The 17,408-nt window shown below is 47.3% G+C and overlaps 1 protein-coding gene across 3 annotated transcripts in view; it reads left to right on the forward strand.

Annotated features, from left to right (window-relative positions):
* Tom1l2 (target of myb1 like 2 membrane trafficking protein) overlaps window positions 1–17,408 on the forward strand; it is a 127,265-nt gene that overhangs the window by 100,111 nt on the left and 9,746 nt on the right. Inside the window, exons 8-13 of one of the 3 annotated variants that reach the window (XM_038325102.2) lie at window positions 5,041–5,174; window positions 7,937–7,985; window positions 8,437–8,560; window positions 11,029–11,146; window positions 12,087–12,159; window positions 14,918–15,007. In XM_038325102.2, the coding sequence (XP_038181030.1) occupies window positions 5,041–5,174; window positions 7,937–7,985; window positions 8,437–8,560; window positions 11,029–11,146; window positions 12,087–12,159; window positions 14,918–15,007 (588 nt within the window). Of the gene's footprint in view, window positions 1–5,040; window positions 5,175–7,936; window positions 7,986–8,436; window positions 8,561–11,028; window positions 11,147–12,086; window positions 12,163–12,596; window positions 13,833–14,917; window positions 15,008–17,408 lie in introns of those variants that run through there. The other 2 variants (XM_038325103.1, XM_038325101.2) reach the window with 2 other exon arrangements.

Here is a 17,408-nt window from a genome sequence, read left to right on the forward strand (position 1 = left end):
GTTGTTGACACCTCGCTTGTATAGAAACAGACAGCCTATCCCCAAGAGTCAGGTGTCCCCCATTGCCATCTTGCACCTTCTTTTTGTTCTTTGTTTTGAGACGGTCTTACCAGGTGACCCTGGCTGGCCTGGAATGCTCTATGTAGATTAGGCTTGCCTCAAACTCACAGACATGCCTGATTCTGCCTCTCAAGTATTAGTACTAAAGGTGGGTGCCACCACTGGCATGCCGTGCCATTTCATCCCACACATGGGTTGAACAACATTGCAAAACTATCATTGTCCTTTCTAAAATGTGTGCCCTTAGCTGAAACTAAATACATTTTATTGGGATCTAATTGAGCCCTTGAAGTTATCTTCAATTAATAATAACTTATGCAGGGATAGTTATTTTATAGGTCTTTATCAAATGAAAAGAGAACCCTTCTCTGTGCTGTTCGTTTAAGTAGCTTAAACTTGCTTTTTGCATCTTTTTGCATCTCTTTTCAAAAAAAGGAAAAAAGTGGCCAAGGTATTATTTTTCTCTGGAACAGTCTGGCGTATTCCAAATGTCTAGCTTCACGCTCACCCTCTCTCATCAGCGCGCCCTCCCTCCTTCCCTTCTCCTTCACCGCTGCAACAGCACAAACCTTCAAGACTGGATTCTCTGCTCCTTTGACTTGAAAAGGGTTTAGAGGATAAAAGGATTGTTTTGTGAGGTAGGGATGAACTGTCTCTTGAAGGGAAGATAACGGCATCAGGGTTAACGAGGCAGCGAAGAGGATTTTTGATACAGTGTTCTGACTGACGGCAGGCATTTGCACAAGTGACTGGTTGCTGAGAATCAGAGATAGGAAGATGCCAAAGCAGAAGTCTTTGGCATTGAAGGAATTCCTGGCCCAGAGTCTGCAGAGTGGAAGAGGCGGGGGCTGCGCAAGTTGCTGGCTTAAGGGCCTCTGGCCCAGAGGAGAAGCAGTCCCTCTGTATGGTTTGGAATGGAGGGGAACCCAGCCCGCTGTGGTGGCTGTGAATGACACCAGGGAGACCATGCGGATGGCCAGTGGACACTGGTGGCGGAAACCCCAAGGTTCTGGTCCATCTCTTTTTTTTCTTTTTAAAAATGATTAACTTTTTATTTTTAATTATGTGTCTGCATGTGAATGCAGGCGCCCAAAGAGACCAGGAGAGGACATCATATCTCCTGGAGTTGGGAATTATGTGGTTATGAACTATTCTATGTGTATGCTAGGAACTCTACTCAGGTCCCCTGCAAGAGCAGTACACATTTTTTTTTTTTTTGTCTTTTCGAGACAGGGTTTCTCTGCAGCTTTAGAGAGCCTGTCCTGGAACTAGCTCTTGTAGACCAGGCTGGTCTCGAACTCACAGAGATCCGCCTGCCTCTGCCTCCCAAGTGCTGGGATTAAAGGCATGCGCCACCACCGCCCGGCTAGTACACATTTTTAACCATTGAACCATCTTTCTAACCCAACCCTCCATAAAGATTATTTATTTTATGTGTGTAAGTGTTTTACCTGCATGTCTGTCTGTGTCTTATGTGTGTGCCTGGTCTCAGAAGAGTGGGCATTCCAATGCCTTGGAACTGAAGTTACAGGCAGTTGCGAGCCATAAATAAGTGCACATTATACATTAGAATTAGACAGATGTGCTATTGATTAATAACACATGAATTTTAGATTATTAGTGTATTCTTTGAAATGATTTCATTTTACATATATGGGATTTTATCTCTCTCTCTCTTTTTTTTACCCTTTTTTGATATAGTGATTTGAAAGTTGAAGTCAGGAGATATGCAGAGACCCCGAGTCAGAAGGCTGGGGAGCCAGGGGGAGCCTGTCTCTAGGCAGAGTGCTTATGATAGCCCTGGAGGCATCTTCCACAATGGTGCCTTTGAGACTCTGAAAAGAGAGACCCTTCTTTGCCACAACCTAGAGAGGTCAGAACAGTGCTTCTGGTGCTGCCGTCTGTGAGCCCTGTCTGTGCCTTTGGTCTTGTTCTTCAGAAGTCCTCTAGCACTTTCCTAATGGCTTTGAAAATAACAGAACCCTGCCTCCACTGAGCCCTGTAGAGTCTGGAATGCTGTGTGATTACTATAGAGGAGGGTCTCTCAGAGTCTCTGAAAACATCCCGGTTGGGTGGGGGATAAATATGAGAGCTACAAGGCAAAGCTGACACTGTAGAATATATATATATATAGGTGGCAGTACTTTAATTATACATATATGTGCACGCACGCACATATAATATATATTATATATATTATATGTATATTATGTGTGTGACTGTTTTTTCCTGCATGTATTTGTATATACTATATGAATGCCAAATGATTGTGTGCTGCCATGTGAGTTCTGAGAACTGAACCCAGGTCCTCTACAAGAACAGCAAGTGCTCTTCACTGCTGAGTCACCTCTCCAGCGCCTGTGTACTTGTTTTTTTAGACAGGGCCTCTCTATGTAGCTCTAACTGTCCTGGAACTTGCTATATAGAACATGCTGGCCTCAAACTCAGAGAGATCCGCCTGCCTCTGAATGCTGTAAAGGCATGTGCCATGCCTGATACTTTGCTATATTTTTGAAAATTTGTATGATGACCTACAGGGATAGAGAAACACCCTTAGGTCTTAAAGAAAAAGTAGGTGTTTAACAGAAAAGAAAGAACATTGTTGGGCATAGGGTCAGCTCCTCATGGTTCCTGAACTGTGTGGTCAGTGTGTGAGGCCACCATCCTTGAAAGTCTGAGGTATGTTTGGAGATGACCCATGCCATGGGCTCTGAGAGCCTTGGAACCGTTTCTAACATGCCCATGGCCCTCCCTGACATGCTGGTCTTCTACCTTACTATTGGCCTACAGTTTGAAGGAGAGCTGACTGACTCTTCCTTATCTTTCCCTAACCAAGCACAGCCAAGGATTGCTGCTTAGCCATAAGTACTAGACGGGGCCATGCTTTCTTCCCCTGTACCTGTGTGGTAGGGTCTATTCCAGGGATCATACTCCCTTCTCCAAACCTAGGAGAGCCGCATGGAGGGGTCTGTTCAGAGAAACATCTGGAGGTACAGACATTGGGCTTTTTTATGTGGTGACCAAGAAACTGATAGAGTTATTCTGGCTAGACAGAGGATGGCAGGTCCTGCAAGGTGGCCAGATCCAGGGAGGAGGAATCTCAAGGACTCTTTTTGTTCAGGTAAACACCAGACTTGTATGCACTCAGCTTCCTGAGTCCAGGTCTCTTATAGTTTGATAAATACAGCTGCATTTGAGTGATTCCAGGCTGATCCACTTGGGCCAGGACTTGTTCCCTGATGGGTGCTAGGGAGCCCAAAGGCTGAGCACTATGGGAAGCAGGGCACAGCCAGGCCTAGGTCATACAAATCCCACAGCACTGGGAGTTGAAGCACTGAGGGGGTGGAGGAATGCTACCTGCCTTGTCTGTTCATTCTCTTAGGAACTTTGGAAGGTGTACCCCATGTGTCAGCCTTGGTGCTGGGAAATGGGAAAAGAGATCTTCTAGCCAGGACAGTGGGTTGATGGCACAAAGAGAAGCAAAGATTGCCCGTGCCGGCTGACCAGATGTACTCTTTAGACTGCCTTCAGTCTGAGGTAGTCCTGCGGTGGAGCTCTGAGAAAGGTGGGCCATCTCTAGTGTCTCTGCCCCTAGCTGACTGGATTATTAGTGCCCCCCAGTGTCCAGGAGCAGTATTTCACTTCTGCCATGGCCCTGGTGACCCATGGGGCCAGCCTGACAAACCTGCCATGTTTCCTCATCCTCGGTCTGGCACATTCAAGAAGGCAGGGGCCTAGCGGATCTCTGCAAACAAGAGCCTAGCTAGCAGCTTGCTGTGGGGCAAGGTGTCTCCTCTAAACCACTCTGTAAGGTACAGAGTCTGTCTTAAGGGGCTCTTGCTTTAAAAGGTTGAGAGGGCTACTATGGTGACTGAGGACCTCACGCTGCAGAAGTGCTTGCCCAAGTGTGTAAGAATGAGTATGTGTGTTAGCTGCTTTATTGTTTGGGTTGGCCAAAAACAGAGATATCACAAGCCACTTGTCCAACAGCATCAGGACAGTGAGCTCTGGACAGGGTGACATACAGCAGAGGAATGAGTTGGTCTGTACAAAGCAGTGGACAAAAGAGCCACTTTTGTTGAGAAGAAGCAAGGCACAAAGAATTATGTCTTTCTACTAAAAATGATTTTTATTGGGCCCAAGAGGTAGCTCAGCAGTAGGACCTACTGGCTGCTCTTGCAGAGGACTTGGGTTCGATTGCCAGCTCCCACATTGGGCAGTTCACAGCTGCCTCTAACTCTAGTTCTTCTGGGATCGGCACAGTCTTCTGGCACCTGCAGTCATGTGGGGCACATGCATGCTCTCAGGTACACACACATAAAATAAAAATCTTTTAAAATGATTTGTAGTTAGCTGTTGAAGTCAGCTGGCACCTGAGGAGCCAGGACAGTATGTGGTGCAGCCTTAACACTAGAGAGTGATGGCTTAACTTTGGAACCCAAGTCAAACATAGGTGAGTACTTTAGTGGCAAGAGGCAAAGCAAATGAGCATTATGGGATTATTTTAGCCACCCAGATTTGTTATAGGTAGAATGTACTCATAATGTCATAAAACTGTACCAAAGCTTTTTTCTGTATGTGATGGATTTAATTATTTATTTTGTTTTTAGTGGCATTATAGGAATATGTCTGCTAGAATAACTTTATTAAATTGTGTCCTTAGAGGTATTCCATATAGATTTCAAATTTATTTACACAAACATATTCTTTTAAAAAATGACTTATACGTGTACACATACACACACACACGCACACACACGCACGCACGCACGCACACCCTCCATCTACTGAAGAAGTACTTGCTTCCTCTGAGGCAGGAGAGCAGGGAGCTGTTACTTCCCATTCTGTGCACGTCTGGTTTTATGAACAAGCATGTACTCCTCCCTGACTTTCAGGAGTCAGTACACATCCTTTCAGAGGCAGTAGAATGTGAGGAAGGCATTCCCAGTAGGCTCTGCCAGAGGTGCATGTGTTTCCTAGGAACTGAACAGGACCTGCCGGGCCATGCAGCACCGCATAGTGGAACTCATCTCCCGAGTGTCCAACGAGGAGGTCACCGAGGAGCTGCTGCACGTCAACGATGACCTCAACAATGTCTTCCTCCGCTATGAGAGGTGGGGCCGGAGTCCTTTGGGGTCTTTTCCCTTAAAAAGATGATTGGCATATCAGAGGAATTTCCTTTATAAACAAAGCAGGGGAGGGAGGCTGAGAGAGCCTGGGAGGTGTTCGAGGTGGAAAGTGCTCATCAGAGATGCTCATTTGTTCTTGGATGACAGAAGCAGTGCTCTTGTTCTCCAGAGAACAGGACAGCAGGTAGCTGACTGCAGAATCCACCTCTGCTCTCTGTGAATCCCAGGAGGGCTGGGGCGGGGCTGCACCTGCTCCTTTGATGATCCTATGAATGTGAAGAGGACTGGGGGAAGGGAGCCTTTACAAAAGAGAAGGATTTCCTCTTTCTTTCTGTTCTTGAAAAAGGAAAAAAGATCTTTCCCTTTGTAAATGTCAGTACGTCTGGGGTATTGAGTGAAGTAGGCAGCGTGTGAACACTGCTTCTCTGGGGAAACACAGTCCTTCAGTTCTTCCCGCAGCCAAACCACTTAAAGTGACAAACTTGAACCTTTTTTTTCTCTCCAAAGCCTCCCACGGGACTAAGTCAAAAGCGTCTTTTCTGGACCTAGCTTTAAGTGGGTGGTGGCAAGAACAGCTCCCTCCCATCTGGACCATGATTTGGGCAGTTCCCAGTTGGCCCAGGGTTGTGACTTGCCTTGACTCTAGGCTAGCCTTTTCCTTTAAGAGAGCCCAACAGCAGTGTGTCCATGGGAGGCTTGCGGCCCACTCCCTCTGCCTACTGACAGCTTTCTGTGTAGGACTATCAGAAGGACAATGATCTGACGTCATTAGGAACAGGAGACAGACACTGTGTTCGCATATGCTTTGAAAGCTCAGACGTCCACACTGCATCACGGCTAGAGCTGGTTTAGCTCCTGACTGGCAGTAGGGATGGGTGGTCCTATGCCCATCTATGATGAACACAGAGATTGCTGTAGGAGTATGGGCTTGCTGGCAGTGTGTCCAGTTTGAGGACCCCAACACTCCCAGCCTGTTGTGTCTATTCAAGCCTTCATTGGAGATGAATAGCAGGACCACTGTGGGACAGTCGTCCGTAAGTCCACTGGTCTGCAGGTAGAAAGACTTCAGAGGCACCAGTGGGGCACTACAGACTGCTATTGAAAACCACACAAGTCTTTCTGGTTTGTTAGTTTATTATTTAATTTATTTTGATTAGATTTTTGTTTTGTTTTGTTTCAAGGGGGTATAAAGAACAGTCTCTCTGTCTCTCTCTGTCTTTCTGTCTCTGCCTGTCTCTGTCTCTGTCTCTCTCTCTCTCTCTCTCTCTGTCTCTCTCTCTCTCTCTCTCTCGCTTGCTTTCTCTCTATATCTCAGACTGGCCTCAAGCTCTTGATCTTCCTGCCCCAGCTTCTCTCGGATTACAGTTACACACCACTATGCCCATGTAATCAGTCTTTCTTTCTTTTTAATTTTTTTCCTGTTTTTTGAGATAGGGTCTCTCTTTGTCCTGGCTGTCCTTGAACTTGCTTTGGAGACCAGGCTGGTCTCAAACTCAGAGATCTGCCTGCCTCTACCTCCTGAGTAGTGGGGTTAAAGCTGCAGTGGAAGCCAGATACCATGACATAGATCTGTAACCCCAGCACCTAGGAGATAGATAGAAGAAAATCTTAAGGCAAACCTGGGCTACACAGTGAGTTTCAGGCCAGCCTGGGCTATCTAACAGAGCTCTCAAAAAGCATTAATTAATTAATTAATTAATTAATGGCACGGTCTGTGAGCTGCCATGGTTTGCTTAGGTCTCCCCACCTTTCTGAGTCGAGATTGACACAGAAAGATGTGACTTCCTTCTTCTTCTTCTTCTTCTTCTTCTTCTTCTTCTTCTTCTTCTTCTTCTTCTTCTTCTTCTTCTTCTTCTTTTTCGTTGTCTTCTTTTTTTTTTTTTTTGGATGCTAGCCAGAGCCAAAGCATGCTTTCTCTGGTTCTTTAGTGCTTTCACTCTTTAGCTAAAGCACCCTTCCTGCCACACAATTCTTTGCTCTCTTAAGCCCCACCTAGGCATCCATAATAAACTCCCTGAAACTCAAAGAAACAAACAAACCCTACAGTGCACACCTTCTTAGTCATACTGTTCTTCCGGGATCCCTCGTCCTAGATGCTGGTGACACTCAGTATAGACGTCAGCCCAGAGCAGGATCTGTTGCCCACTGTGGATATTCCACAACCCCTCCTACCAGGTGGAAGGATAACTTCCAGTATAGGGGATGTTTGTCTCCATTTATAGCTATGTGCTGACTGGATGTGGAAGAGGGTATGCCTGGCAGGGCCCACTCCATCTTGCCTTCCTGGCAGCCCTTAGAAAGTTGGCACAAACCATCTCATGTTTTCTGGCAAGGCCTTCTCCAGGCTCCCCTGTCTCTTCCTGAAGTTGGCTTTGGGACATTGTAGCCACAAGCTGATTACCCCAAGAAGAGCTCTATGGAGTAGAATCAGGCTGCTCTTGCTGCAGGCTTCACAAATGACCATGTGGAGACCTAATGACCCAATCATACCTCCAGGGACTGCAGAAGCATTGGGGCCAAATGTATGAGGAGATGGCTAAGGATGCTTCTAGTGGGCTTCTCCAAGAACCAGCCAATACCCTGTCTCTGATGCCAGCTCAGGGTGTTTGTGGGAGAGACAGTAGAGCTAAACCTGTAAGACAGGAGCCCCGTGTCAAGGAAAGCATGACATTGTTCTTCTCAGGACCATGAGCGTAGCCATTTGGGCCTCACTCACATTCTCCTACATCTGCTCTCCTTTCCATTAGGTTCGAGAGGTACCGGTCTGGCCGATCTGCTCAGAATGCCAGCAATGGAGTAAGTGTCCTTTGGAGCCCCCTCGTCTTCTGAGGTGGGCACCTACCCAGTACACACATTAGACACCTCACCTACTCAGGCCTTGCTTCTGGTTTCCTGAGTAGGACTAAACACAAATTCTTGAGTAACTGCAGAGCAAATTCTGTTTGAAGGGAGCCTGGGGAGAGCTAACAGGCATACTGGTGGGAAAGCAGAAGGAAGACACCCACAGAAATTAGTCACCATCCTAGTGACTCAGTTTACCCTATGTGAGAAGAGAGAAGAGGAGGGCAGGGCATGGGGCTCACTGATAACCTGGGCCCACCGTGTACCCTTTGGGTAGGTAAGGAGAGCCACCTTTCATTTGCCAGACATTGTCGGTGCATTTTCTCATAAGCATGAGCTTATCTATGTCGGGGGAACTGGAGCCTGACCCATGGCTGACCTCCCTGTCAATCTCGTGTCCTGACAGGTACTGAGCGAAGTGACTGAAGACAACCTAATAGACCTGGGCCCCGGCTCCCCTGCTGTGGTGAGCCCCATGGTGGGGAGCACAGCACCCCCATCTTCTCTCTCCTCCCAACTCGCAGGCTTGGGTGAGTGTCCTAAATAGAGGAAAGGGTCTCCCTCTTTCTGGCCTCCTCCTGGATACCTTTGTCTTTGTTCGATGTCAGAAGTCCTTTAGAGCAGTCCACGTGAAGGTGTGTCCCAAGTCCCAGCCAACTGCCCCACCTTCAACTTCTAACTCCTTTCCTAAAATTTACAGTCAAACCGTTATGGGAAGGTAGAGGTGGAGGAAGTTCTGAGGATGTAGAAATTGTTTGCTTTTTAAAAGACAAGTAACCTGCCGTGTTTTTATCTGGAATATTCTTTGTACTTGAAATGGTTTCTTTTAACTATTGAATAGACCAAAGGTGGCAAGTCGGTCTCACCTCACTGGCTGCTCAGAACACAGGTTTGAAAGGCAGCTGAAGCCACATTGTTCTATTTCATTTGTTATTGTAATAAACACCCTGACAAAAAGCCCTGTAGGGGAGGTTTATTTGGCCTATCATTCCAGGTGGCAGTCCATCACTGAAGGGAAGTCAAGGCAAGAACTTGATGCAGCTAGTCACATCCTCAGTCAAGAGCAGACAGATTGAGTGCATGTATGCTTGTTTGTGCTCAGCCCCCCTCTGCATTTAGACAGTCCAGAGCCCAAACCCAGGGAATATCGCTGTTCAGGAGGGGTGGGTCCTCCTGTCTCCATTAATGCAATCAAAACAACCGTCCACAAAAGCGCCACAGTCCCAGCCTGATCCAGAGAATTCCTCATTGAGATTCTCTATTCAGATGATTCTAGAATATGTGAAGTTGACAGTTAAAGCTAACTGTTACACATAAATCCCTAAAAGAAGAATCTGTGATGGATTGGCAATGTCTGCACAGGACTAGGAAACAAAGTGGTAGTGTGATATATTTGCCTACCTCAAACTGTACCATCAACCTAAAGTGTTCTATTGTCTGAAATTTAGGAGAAACTTCTCACTTTTCCATGATGAAAATGTATGAATGGTTCTATGTTTCAGTTATACCAAGTTATACAAAATTAAATTCTGATATTGGTATAACTAACCACCATGACCTTCAGAATTTTTTCCTATACCTTAATTTTATGTTTTTTTTTCCAAATAATTCTATATTCATTTCACTTCAGTTGAATTAAACCGTACCCAGTGGCCTGTCAGTTGTTATGACTTTGGTGTCTCAATTTCCTCTGTAGCCATATATGCATAATAGAGTAGATGTCTTTGCCTTCAATATAGCTGATGACACATATTTTTAAAGTTTTTAATCACAGTGATTTATTTAGTGTTTGTGTGCATTGCACGCTTGTGTCATGTTGCACATGTGGAGTTCAAAGGACAACTTGTGGGCATTGGTTCTTTCTACCATGTGAGTTTTAGTGATTGGTCAGAGATCATCAGCCTTGGTGACAAGTGCCTTTACCTTCTGAGCCAGCCTGGAACTCAATGTGTAGCCCAAACTGGTTTTGAGTTCATAGCAAGCCTCCTGCCTCAGTCTCCCAAGTGCCAGGAATTCAAGTGTAAGCCACCATGCTGGGTTCAAGTCACCATATTTAATAGCTAAAGTTCAAAGTGGATTCTGCTGCTTTGTTTTCTTTAAAAGGCCTGATGCTCTTCAACCCACTGCTTCACCTCACTGGTCACCTCTTGTCTCCCTTTCTAGCCACACCTTTCACTCTGCCCTCTCATGGGCTAACACTGCCCATAGCCTGGCTCTCTGAACCATGGCCTTTGTCCGACTTCTTCCCCTTCTGCAGCACAACTCTGTTCATCTCGAAGGACCCGCACTGAGCCTCTCCCAGCATCAAAAGCCAAATGTTGCAAGGGTTGGTCCTCCTAACTGTTCAGTCACATGTGAGCTCCTGAGGCCATAGGACCATGTTGATTCCACCAGATGTACTTGAACTCTGACTCTGGGTGCCTAGGAAACAGCTTCTAGATCAAATATGTGGCTGAGATCCTTAGTCTTTGTTTTGGAGTAAATGTGGTGGGGGCACCTGAGAAGGGCATGGTGGATAGCTGTGGGCATGCCGTCCTTTGTCCCCATCTCCTCACTGCCAGCAGTCTCTTTTCTGTCTAGGATGCCTCCTTCCCTCCTTGAACAGTTTCAGATTCAGGGCAAAGCCTGTTTCCCACCTAGCTTGCCCTGGCGCTTATGTGTGCTGTACTGGGAATGCTGAGGACAGCCATGAAGCTCCACAGTGTCTAACCCACTAGACTCTCATCCTGACTTTCGGGGAACTCCATTAAGAACCCATATTTTGGGGCCAATAAGATTGATGGCTCAGTGGATAAAGGTAGTTTCTATACAAGCCTGATGATCTGAGTTGCAACACACACACACACACACACACACACACACACACACACACACATGCACGCACACATGTACAGAGAGAGAGAGAGAATGATAATAATACAGTACAATAATATGACATTTTTACAAGGTTTTTAAAGCCCCCGTTTGTTCTCACCTGCTTCTTGTTTTGCTGTCACAGACTTGGGAACTGAGAGTGTCAGTGGCACCCTCAGCTCACTGCAACAGTGTAAGCCTCATGATGGTTTCGACATGTTTGCCCAGACCAGAGGGAACTCCTTGGCTGAACAGCGAAAGACGTATGTCGAATGCTTCCAGTGGCTTTCTGCAGATATAGGGTGGGGGTGAGGGAGCGTTTCCTCAGCTGGCCACACTGAAAGAGGACGGCACCTTTTCTTTACCAAATTAAAAATTTCTGGAGCCAACATTGTCACATATCTTTAATCCAAGCACTCAGGAGGCAGAGGCAGATAGATCTCTGAGTTTAAGGCCAGCCTGGTCTTCAGAGTGAGTTCCAGGACAGCCAAGGCTACACAGAGATACCCTGCCTCAACACTCCCCCTCAAAAAAAGATTTCTAGAAACTTAAAACTATAATGGTGAGAACTTGTTACCTTCTAAAACTGAATGAGTGCCAACCCCATCTCTATTTGTTCTCTGCCCTGGAGAGTACCAGTCCCTTCTCCCCTTCTCTTCTGCCCCAGGGTTGTCTGTTCTGTCAGTCATGGATTGCTCTCTCTTTTCTACAGCCTGCTCAGGGCTGAGTAGAAATCCTGCTTCCCTAAGCTATCTGCCACACTGCAGACCCTGTCTCATTCAGCCCCTCCCCCTACAAACAGCAACCAGACCTACTCCCAGCGCCTAACCAATTGAGTAAAAAGGTCAGGACGAAGGCAAAATGAGCCAAACAGAAATGGGGGAGCCGGTTCCAAAGCAGATAGCCCCTGCATCTGGAACTAGCACTCTATCCACTCAGCCCAGCAGAGAGGCTGATGCTTGTGAAATAATTACTTGGTCTTCTGAAGCTTCTTCCTTTGAGGACTTCCAGAACACTTAGACATCTTTCTCTTCAGCTTCAGTACTCAAGGCAGGGATTGTTGAAAAGTGTGGTACCCAGGTCTCAGAGGACTCCAGAGGTGAGCTGGTGGGAGACAGACAGCAGGAGTCCGCAGACACGAGGCAGGTACCACGACACCTCTGCATCCACTGGGCGAAAGCTCACTTGCACTGTTTTCTCCAGGGTCACCTATGAGGATCCCCAGGCTGTTGGAGGACTTGCTTCTGCTCTAGACAATCGGAAACAGAGCTCAGAAATGGTAGGTCTTCAAGCCTGTTTTGTGCCCACAGTCTTCTGGAAACAAGGGTAGGCAGTTTAGTAAAGTTGGTTGAATAATTCAGCAGAAGTTGACTTGTATAAATGGCAGCGACAGACCTGGAGAGGAAACCACAGAGCACCTCTGGGTTGCGGGCAGTGCACTGATAAAATGATAACCCTCTCAAGGGAAGTAAATACTGAACTAAGCCACCTGGCTGCCGGCCTAACCAAGTAGTACCAGTTCCAGGGGTGGAGTGTTTCGAGAGTGTCCTGTCACACTCTGAGCTTGGAAAGAGTCAAGCAAGGAGTCAGAACATTTTGAAATAAAGATGAAATCTGCGTGAGTCCCAGGCTACTGCCAGCTTATGGAAGACTTCAGAAGGACTTATGCATTTAATACATTTTTGCAGATATTTTCCTTTTGAGTCCAACCAGGAAATGTATGGGAATGTATGCCTGTGTGCCTCGCAAGGAGGAAGAGGGCTCCCAGGACTCCCTGGGCTAGAATGAAAGGGGACTGTGCCCACCCATCCACTGGACAAAGAAGGGCCCTTTGCTTTCTGAACATCAGATCTTAGCCTCCTGTGGGCCGTATACAAAGGGACTGGTGAGGAACAGCACAACAGCTGCCTAGCCTAATGGAAAAGCTTGGTCTCGAGGGTGGGGACTCCTTTTCTGAGCTGGCATATGCCCCCCTATACTTACTGCCAGGGGGTACAGAAGATCCCATCTACTGCCACCCTGCCATTACACAGTGGTAGTAGCCTCCAGTGACACTCGCCATCCCCATAGTAGCCTCTGCTCTTTAAGCCTCCTGTTACTTAAACTATCTCTGCATTGAGCCCAGCAGAGGAATTAGAGACCTGCCAGTCTGTCCAGCAAAGACAAGGACTACCCTTCTTCCTGGCTCACCCCAATCTGGAGCAGCCTTGTTCCCCAGCCAGGCTCTTTGCTCTCCACACTGGACCAAGGACCTGCCCCATCATGCCAGCATGTGTCCTGCTCCACTCATGCCATTATCAGTGCCCAGGCCTGGGTCCAAGTCCAGGAGACGTGGTCAACTTCTCACCCTTTGAATGCGTGGCTTGGCCTGGCTCCCTGTTTTCAAAGGTCTTGCTGATTCCAGCAGATTTACCAATGATAGTAGGCAGATTGCTGTTCCTGTTGTTACTGGGGCAAGGGGCCTCAGCAAGAAAGACTGGCAGGGCACTGGAGAGATGGCTCAGTGGTTAAGAGCATTGACTGCTCTTCCAGAGGTCCTGAGTTCAATTCCCAGCAACCATATGGTGGCTCACAACCACCTGTAATAAGATCTGGTGCCAACTTCTATCTACAGGGATAAATAAAGGCAGAATATTGTATACATAATAAATAAATAAATTTAAAAAAAAAGAAAGACTGGCAGGACATGGGATGGTCTCTGTGTGTGAACACATCTGCAGGCTACCTTGACCCTTCATGGGCCATGAACTGTCCTGGAACTGAGAAGAAAATAGAGAGAAAGTTGTGTAGTCACACCTCTGCAAGTAAGAGCCCACCTCTAGTTTTATGATGTGAAGAAGTAAGAGGGGGCTGGCTAGATGACTCAGCAGGGAAAGGCACTTTTTTTAAAAATATTTATTTATTTATTATGGATACAATATTCTGTTTGCACATATGCCTGCTAGAAGAGGGCACCAGACCTCATTACAGATGGTTGTGAGCCACCATGTGGTTGCTGGGAATCGAACTTGGGTCCTTTGGAAGAGCACGCAATGCTCTTAACCGCTGAGCCATCTCTCCAGCCCGGAAAGGCACTTATTGCCAAGCCTGACAACTTGAGTTCCATCCTCAGAACCACATGGTGGGAAGAGAACTGATTTCTACAAGTTGCATTCTGACCTCCACCTGCATAGTGGCATGCATGTACCAATGTACATGTACATATGCACATATAAAATAAATATATTTTTAAAGCAAGAGGTCTGCGGGTTTAACTCAGCTGTCTAGTGTACATGATGCTCTGGGATCAGCAGCAGCACCACGAATAAACAAACACAAAAACATAAGGCAATAAAGGGCTGGTGATGGCGCACGCCTTTAATTCCAGCATCCCAGAGCAGAGGCAGGCCAGTCTCTGTGAGTTTGAGGCCAGCCTGGTCTACAAAGTGAGTTCCAGGAGCAGCCAGGATTGCACAGAGAAATTCTGAAGCTGGGCGTGCTGACGCATGCCTTTAATCCCAGCACTACAGAAGCAGAGGCAGGTGGATCTCTGAGTTTAAGGCCAGCCTGGTCTACAGAGAGAGTTCCAAGACAGAGAGGGCTACACAGAGAAATCCTGTCTCCAAAAACAAAAACAAACAAACAAAAAAGGCAGTAAAGAACTTGCTGAGTTCAGCATTGAAGTCAAGAATCTAAGAAAAGATACATGGACCAAAAAAAAAAAAAATACAAAAGAATGGAGAAAAAAGAACAAACAAAAAAGCAGAGTAAGTTAGAAAAAAATAGAAGCAATTGTGCTGTATCCAAAGAATTGGGCCTGGATGACCTCTCAGGCTTTACCGATGCCTGGTGTCCAACATTCTGTTATCCCGCCCGGCATGGAATTGCCTTCTCTTTTCCAGGCAGGTGGGATGGGGGCATGCTAGGGCCGGTGGGAAGCATCCATCCAGGCATGTTTCCTTGTGTGACAGACTACCAAATCTGAACAATGACTCTTCTGTTTACAATATGTGCTGTGACTTCCTGTTGTGGGTATTGCTGTGACTTTTCTTTTTGGGACTCTTTTGTCCTTGGCCCAGCAGAGAGGGAAAGGTGGGGATTGTGACCTGCAGCCCATAGACAGCTGGCTCATGACCCAAGGAATGGTGAGGAGCCATACCTGAGTGAGCTCGCTGCCCACCCCAGCCCCTCACTGTGTAACAGTCGGCACCTTCCTCTTGCCACCTGCCCAGTCCTTGTGACGAGACAGGACAGAGATCACTCACTTGTTCTGGGGGTGCCAGTCTCCCCTCCTGTCTACGCGGAGTCTCCGTAAGGCCCCAGACTTCTAGCTCCAGAAACACCTTCCCTGGCTGAGCCTGTGCTCCCGGATCTTCGTGGACTGGGATGTTTGCAGGCATGAGGGGAGGGCCTTTCCCTTCTCTCACAGACTCTGGAGTTCTCGGCAGTATTCGTTTTTCCAGGATGAGCATAAGTAAGCATGGCTTGTGCTTAGGAGGGAACCATTATGAGAGGGCTCAGCATGTGGCCAGTCAGAGAGGCTCCCCCTTACTCATTCCTGGGAATTTGGCAGTCCTAGGCTTGGTGGGCTTTTGTACTATAATAGGAGCCTCACAAATGGCCTGGGACCTCTTGCATAAATGTATAGATGACAGTAACAGAGCCAAAGAAAATCAAGCCAGGAGAACCTGTATCACGCTTACAGTCCACTCTGTGGCTTGGGAGTGTCTTTCCCACCATCTCTGTACAGGTGGCCCTGAGATAGGTGCATGAAGAGAGGGTCCCAAGATGCTTGCCTCAGTTGGACCATTTCATCCTTAAGTGCAGAATCAAACCTCTAGGTGTGTGTGGTAGGGATGGAGCAGGTGAGGCTACAGAGAAATGACAGAAATAGACATGTGGACTTCTGCCCTCCAGATAAATGCAGTAAGCCAAATGTAGAACTTGTCCTTGACGTCAGGCCAGGAGAGGGGCCCAGATGGCAGGTGTCCATGTAGGACTTCAAGTGACAAGCTGTTCGCAGCACAGGGGCCACCTGCTTGAGAAAGGCTTAAGCTAGGGGTACAGACAGGGTCTGGAGACCAGTGCAGCGGGTGCCCAAGCTGTCCCCTTCCACAGCAGTGTACACTTGCCCCCAGTGAGAAGCAGTTGTTCTTGCAAGTGGGGACTGGCCAGACCCTTCATTCTCTTCTTCTAGGTCATGCTGGGCCCTGGCCTTAGAGCAGGCTTCCTAAAACTATATCTCCATTGTCCAAACAGAGACATTCTAACTGTGTGCCCTGTGCCTGTTAGCCCTGCAAAAAAGGATACTGCCCTCCAAACTACCTGAGTGTGACCTGGGCAGCTGGTGATGGTGCCTGTCTTTGTCCACACAAGTCGACTTTCCTCTTCCCTGTCCCCACGTAGAGCGTCAGTCTTCAGTTTCCCAGAAACAAACCCAACTAACAGCTAACTTGGTATCTCACCTTCCTGCCTACGGTTTGTTTTCCTTTTAAAACAATGTGTGTTAGCTGCTTTGCTTATTTCCCATAGTATGGAAGTCCTACCCTTCCCAACCTGTCAAGTACAAATTCTTCATATGGAAACTGTGTACTACTGAGTGAGACCAGGGGCTCTAGAATATTTTTCCCATTGGGTCTGGGTGAAGTATCACAAAGAGAGTTTCACGGATCCTCTAGAGATAGCACCCTGTACAGACCTGCACCATTGGGCAGGTAGGTCTCTTCGTGTGCCTGGAGCTGGGGACAGCTGTGGAAGGGTGTCTACTCGTTCTTTCTTCTCTTGGGACTTCAGGTGTGAGGGCAGCCTGCACAGTTAGGCCACTGCAGCAGGTGTATTGGCAAGGAAAGGTAAGCAAGATCTGACTTGAGCCCAGGGTCAGCGACCTTCCCTTCTCTCCCTCCCTGGCCCTCCAATCTTTTCTGCTACTTTTGGCTGGTGATCAGTTAGGACAATCTCCCATTTCTAGGGTATAAGCAGGGGAATTCAGAGAATGAAAGCATGCCTCTGGTCTCAGCACTGGACAAGCTGATATAAGAGGCTCCTGGTGTGAACCAGCCTGGGCTACACAGAGACCAGCCTAAGCTGAATAATGGGACCCTGTCTCACACATACTTGCATAAAACCATGTCAACAACAATAATAGTGACAAGAACAGAAGTAGTAGACCCTGAGGTCCTCTGTTGATCCCCAACACCAGAGGTGCAGGACAAGGAAGAACAACAGCAGTGGGTTATAAAAGACAGGACTGGAGAGATGGCTCAGTGGTTAAAAGTACATACCGCTCCTGTAGAGAACCCAGGTTTAGTTGCCAGCACCCACATTGGGCAGCTCACAATGGCCTGTAACTACAGCTCCAGAGAATCTGGTGCCCTCTTCTGGCCTCCATGAGCACCTGCACTTACATGAACATACCCCTCACACAAATACACACACACACACACACACACACACACACACACACGTGAGATGAAAAATAAAAACAGGTTAGTAAAGAACCCTACTGCTGCTGCCAGGGGCTAACGCTAGTTATCTCCACTCTAGTTC

Source organism: Arvicola amphibius, chromosome 4 (genome assembly GCF_903992535.2).
Source record: "Arvicola amphibius chromosome 4, mArvAmp1.2, whole genome shotgun sequence".
In the NCBI taxonomy this organism is placed as follows: Eukaryota; Metazoa; Chordata; class Mammalia; order Rodentia; family Cricetidae; genus Arvicola; species Arvicola amphibius.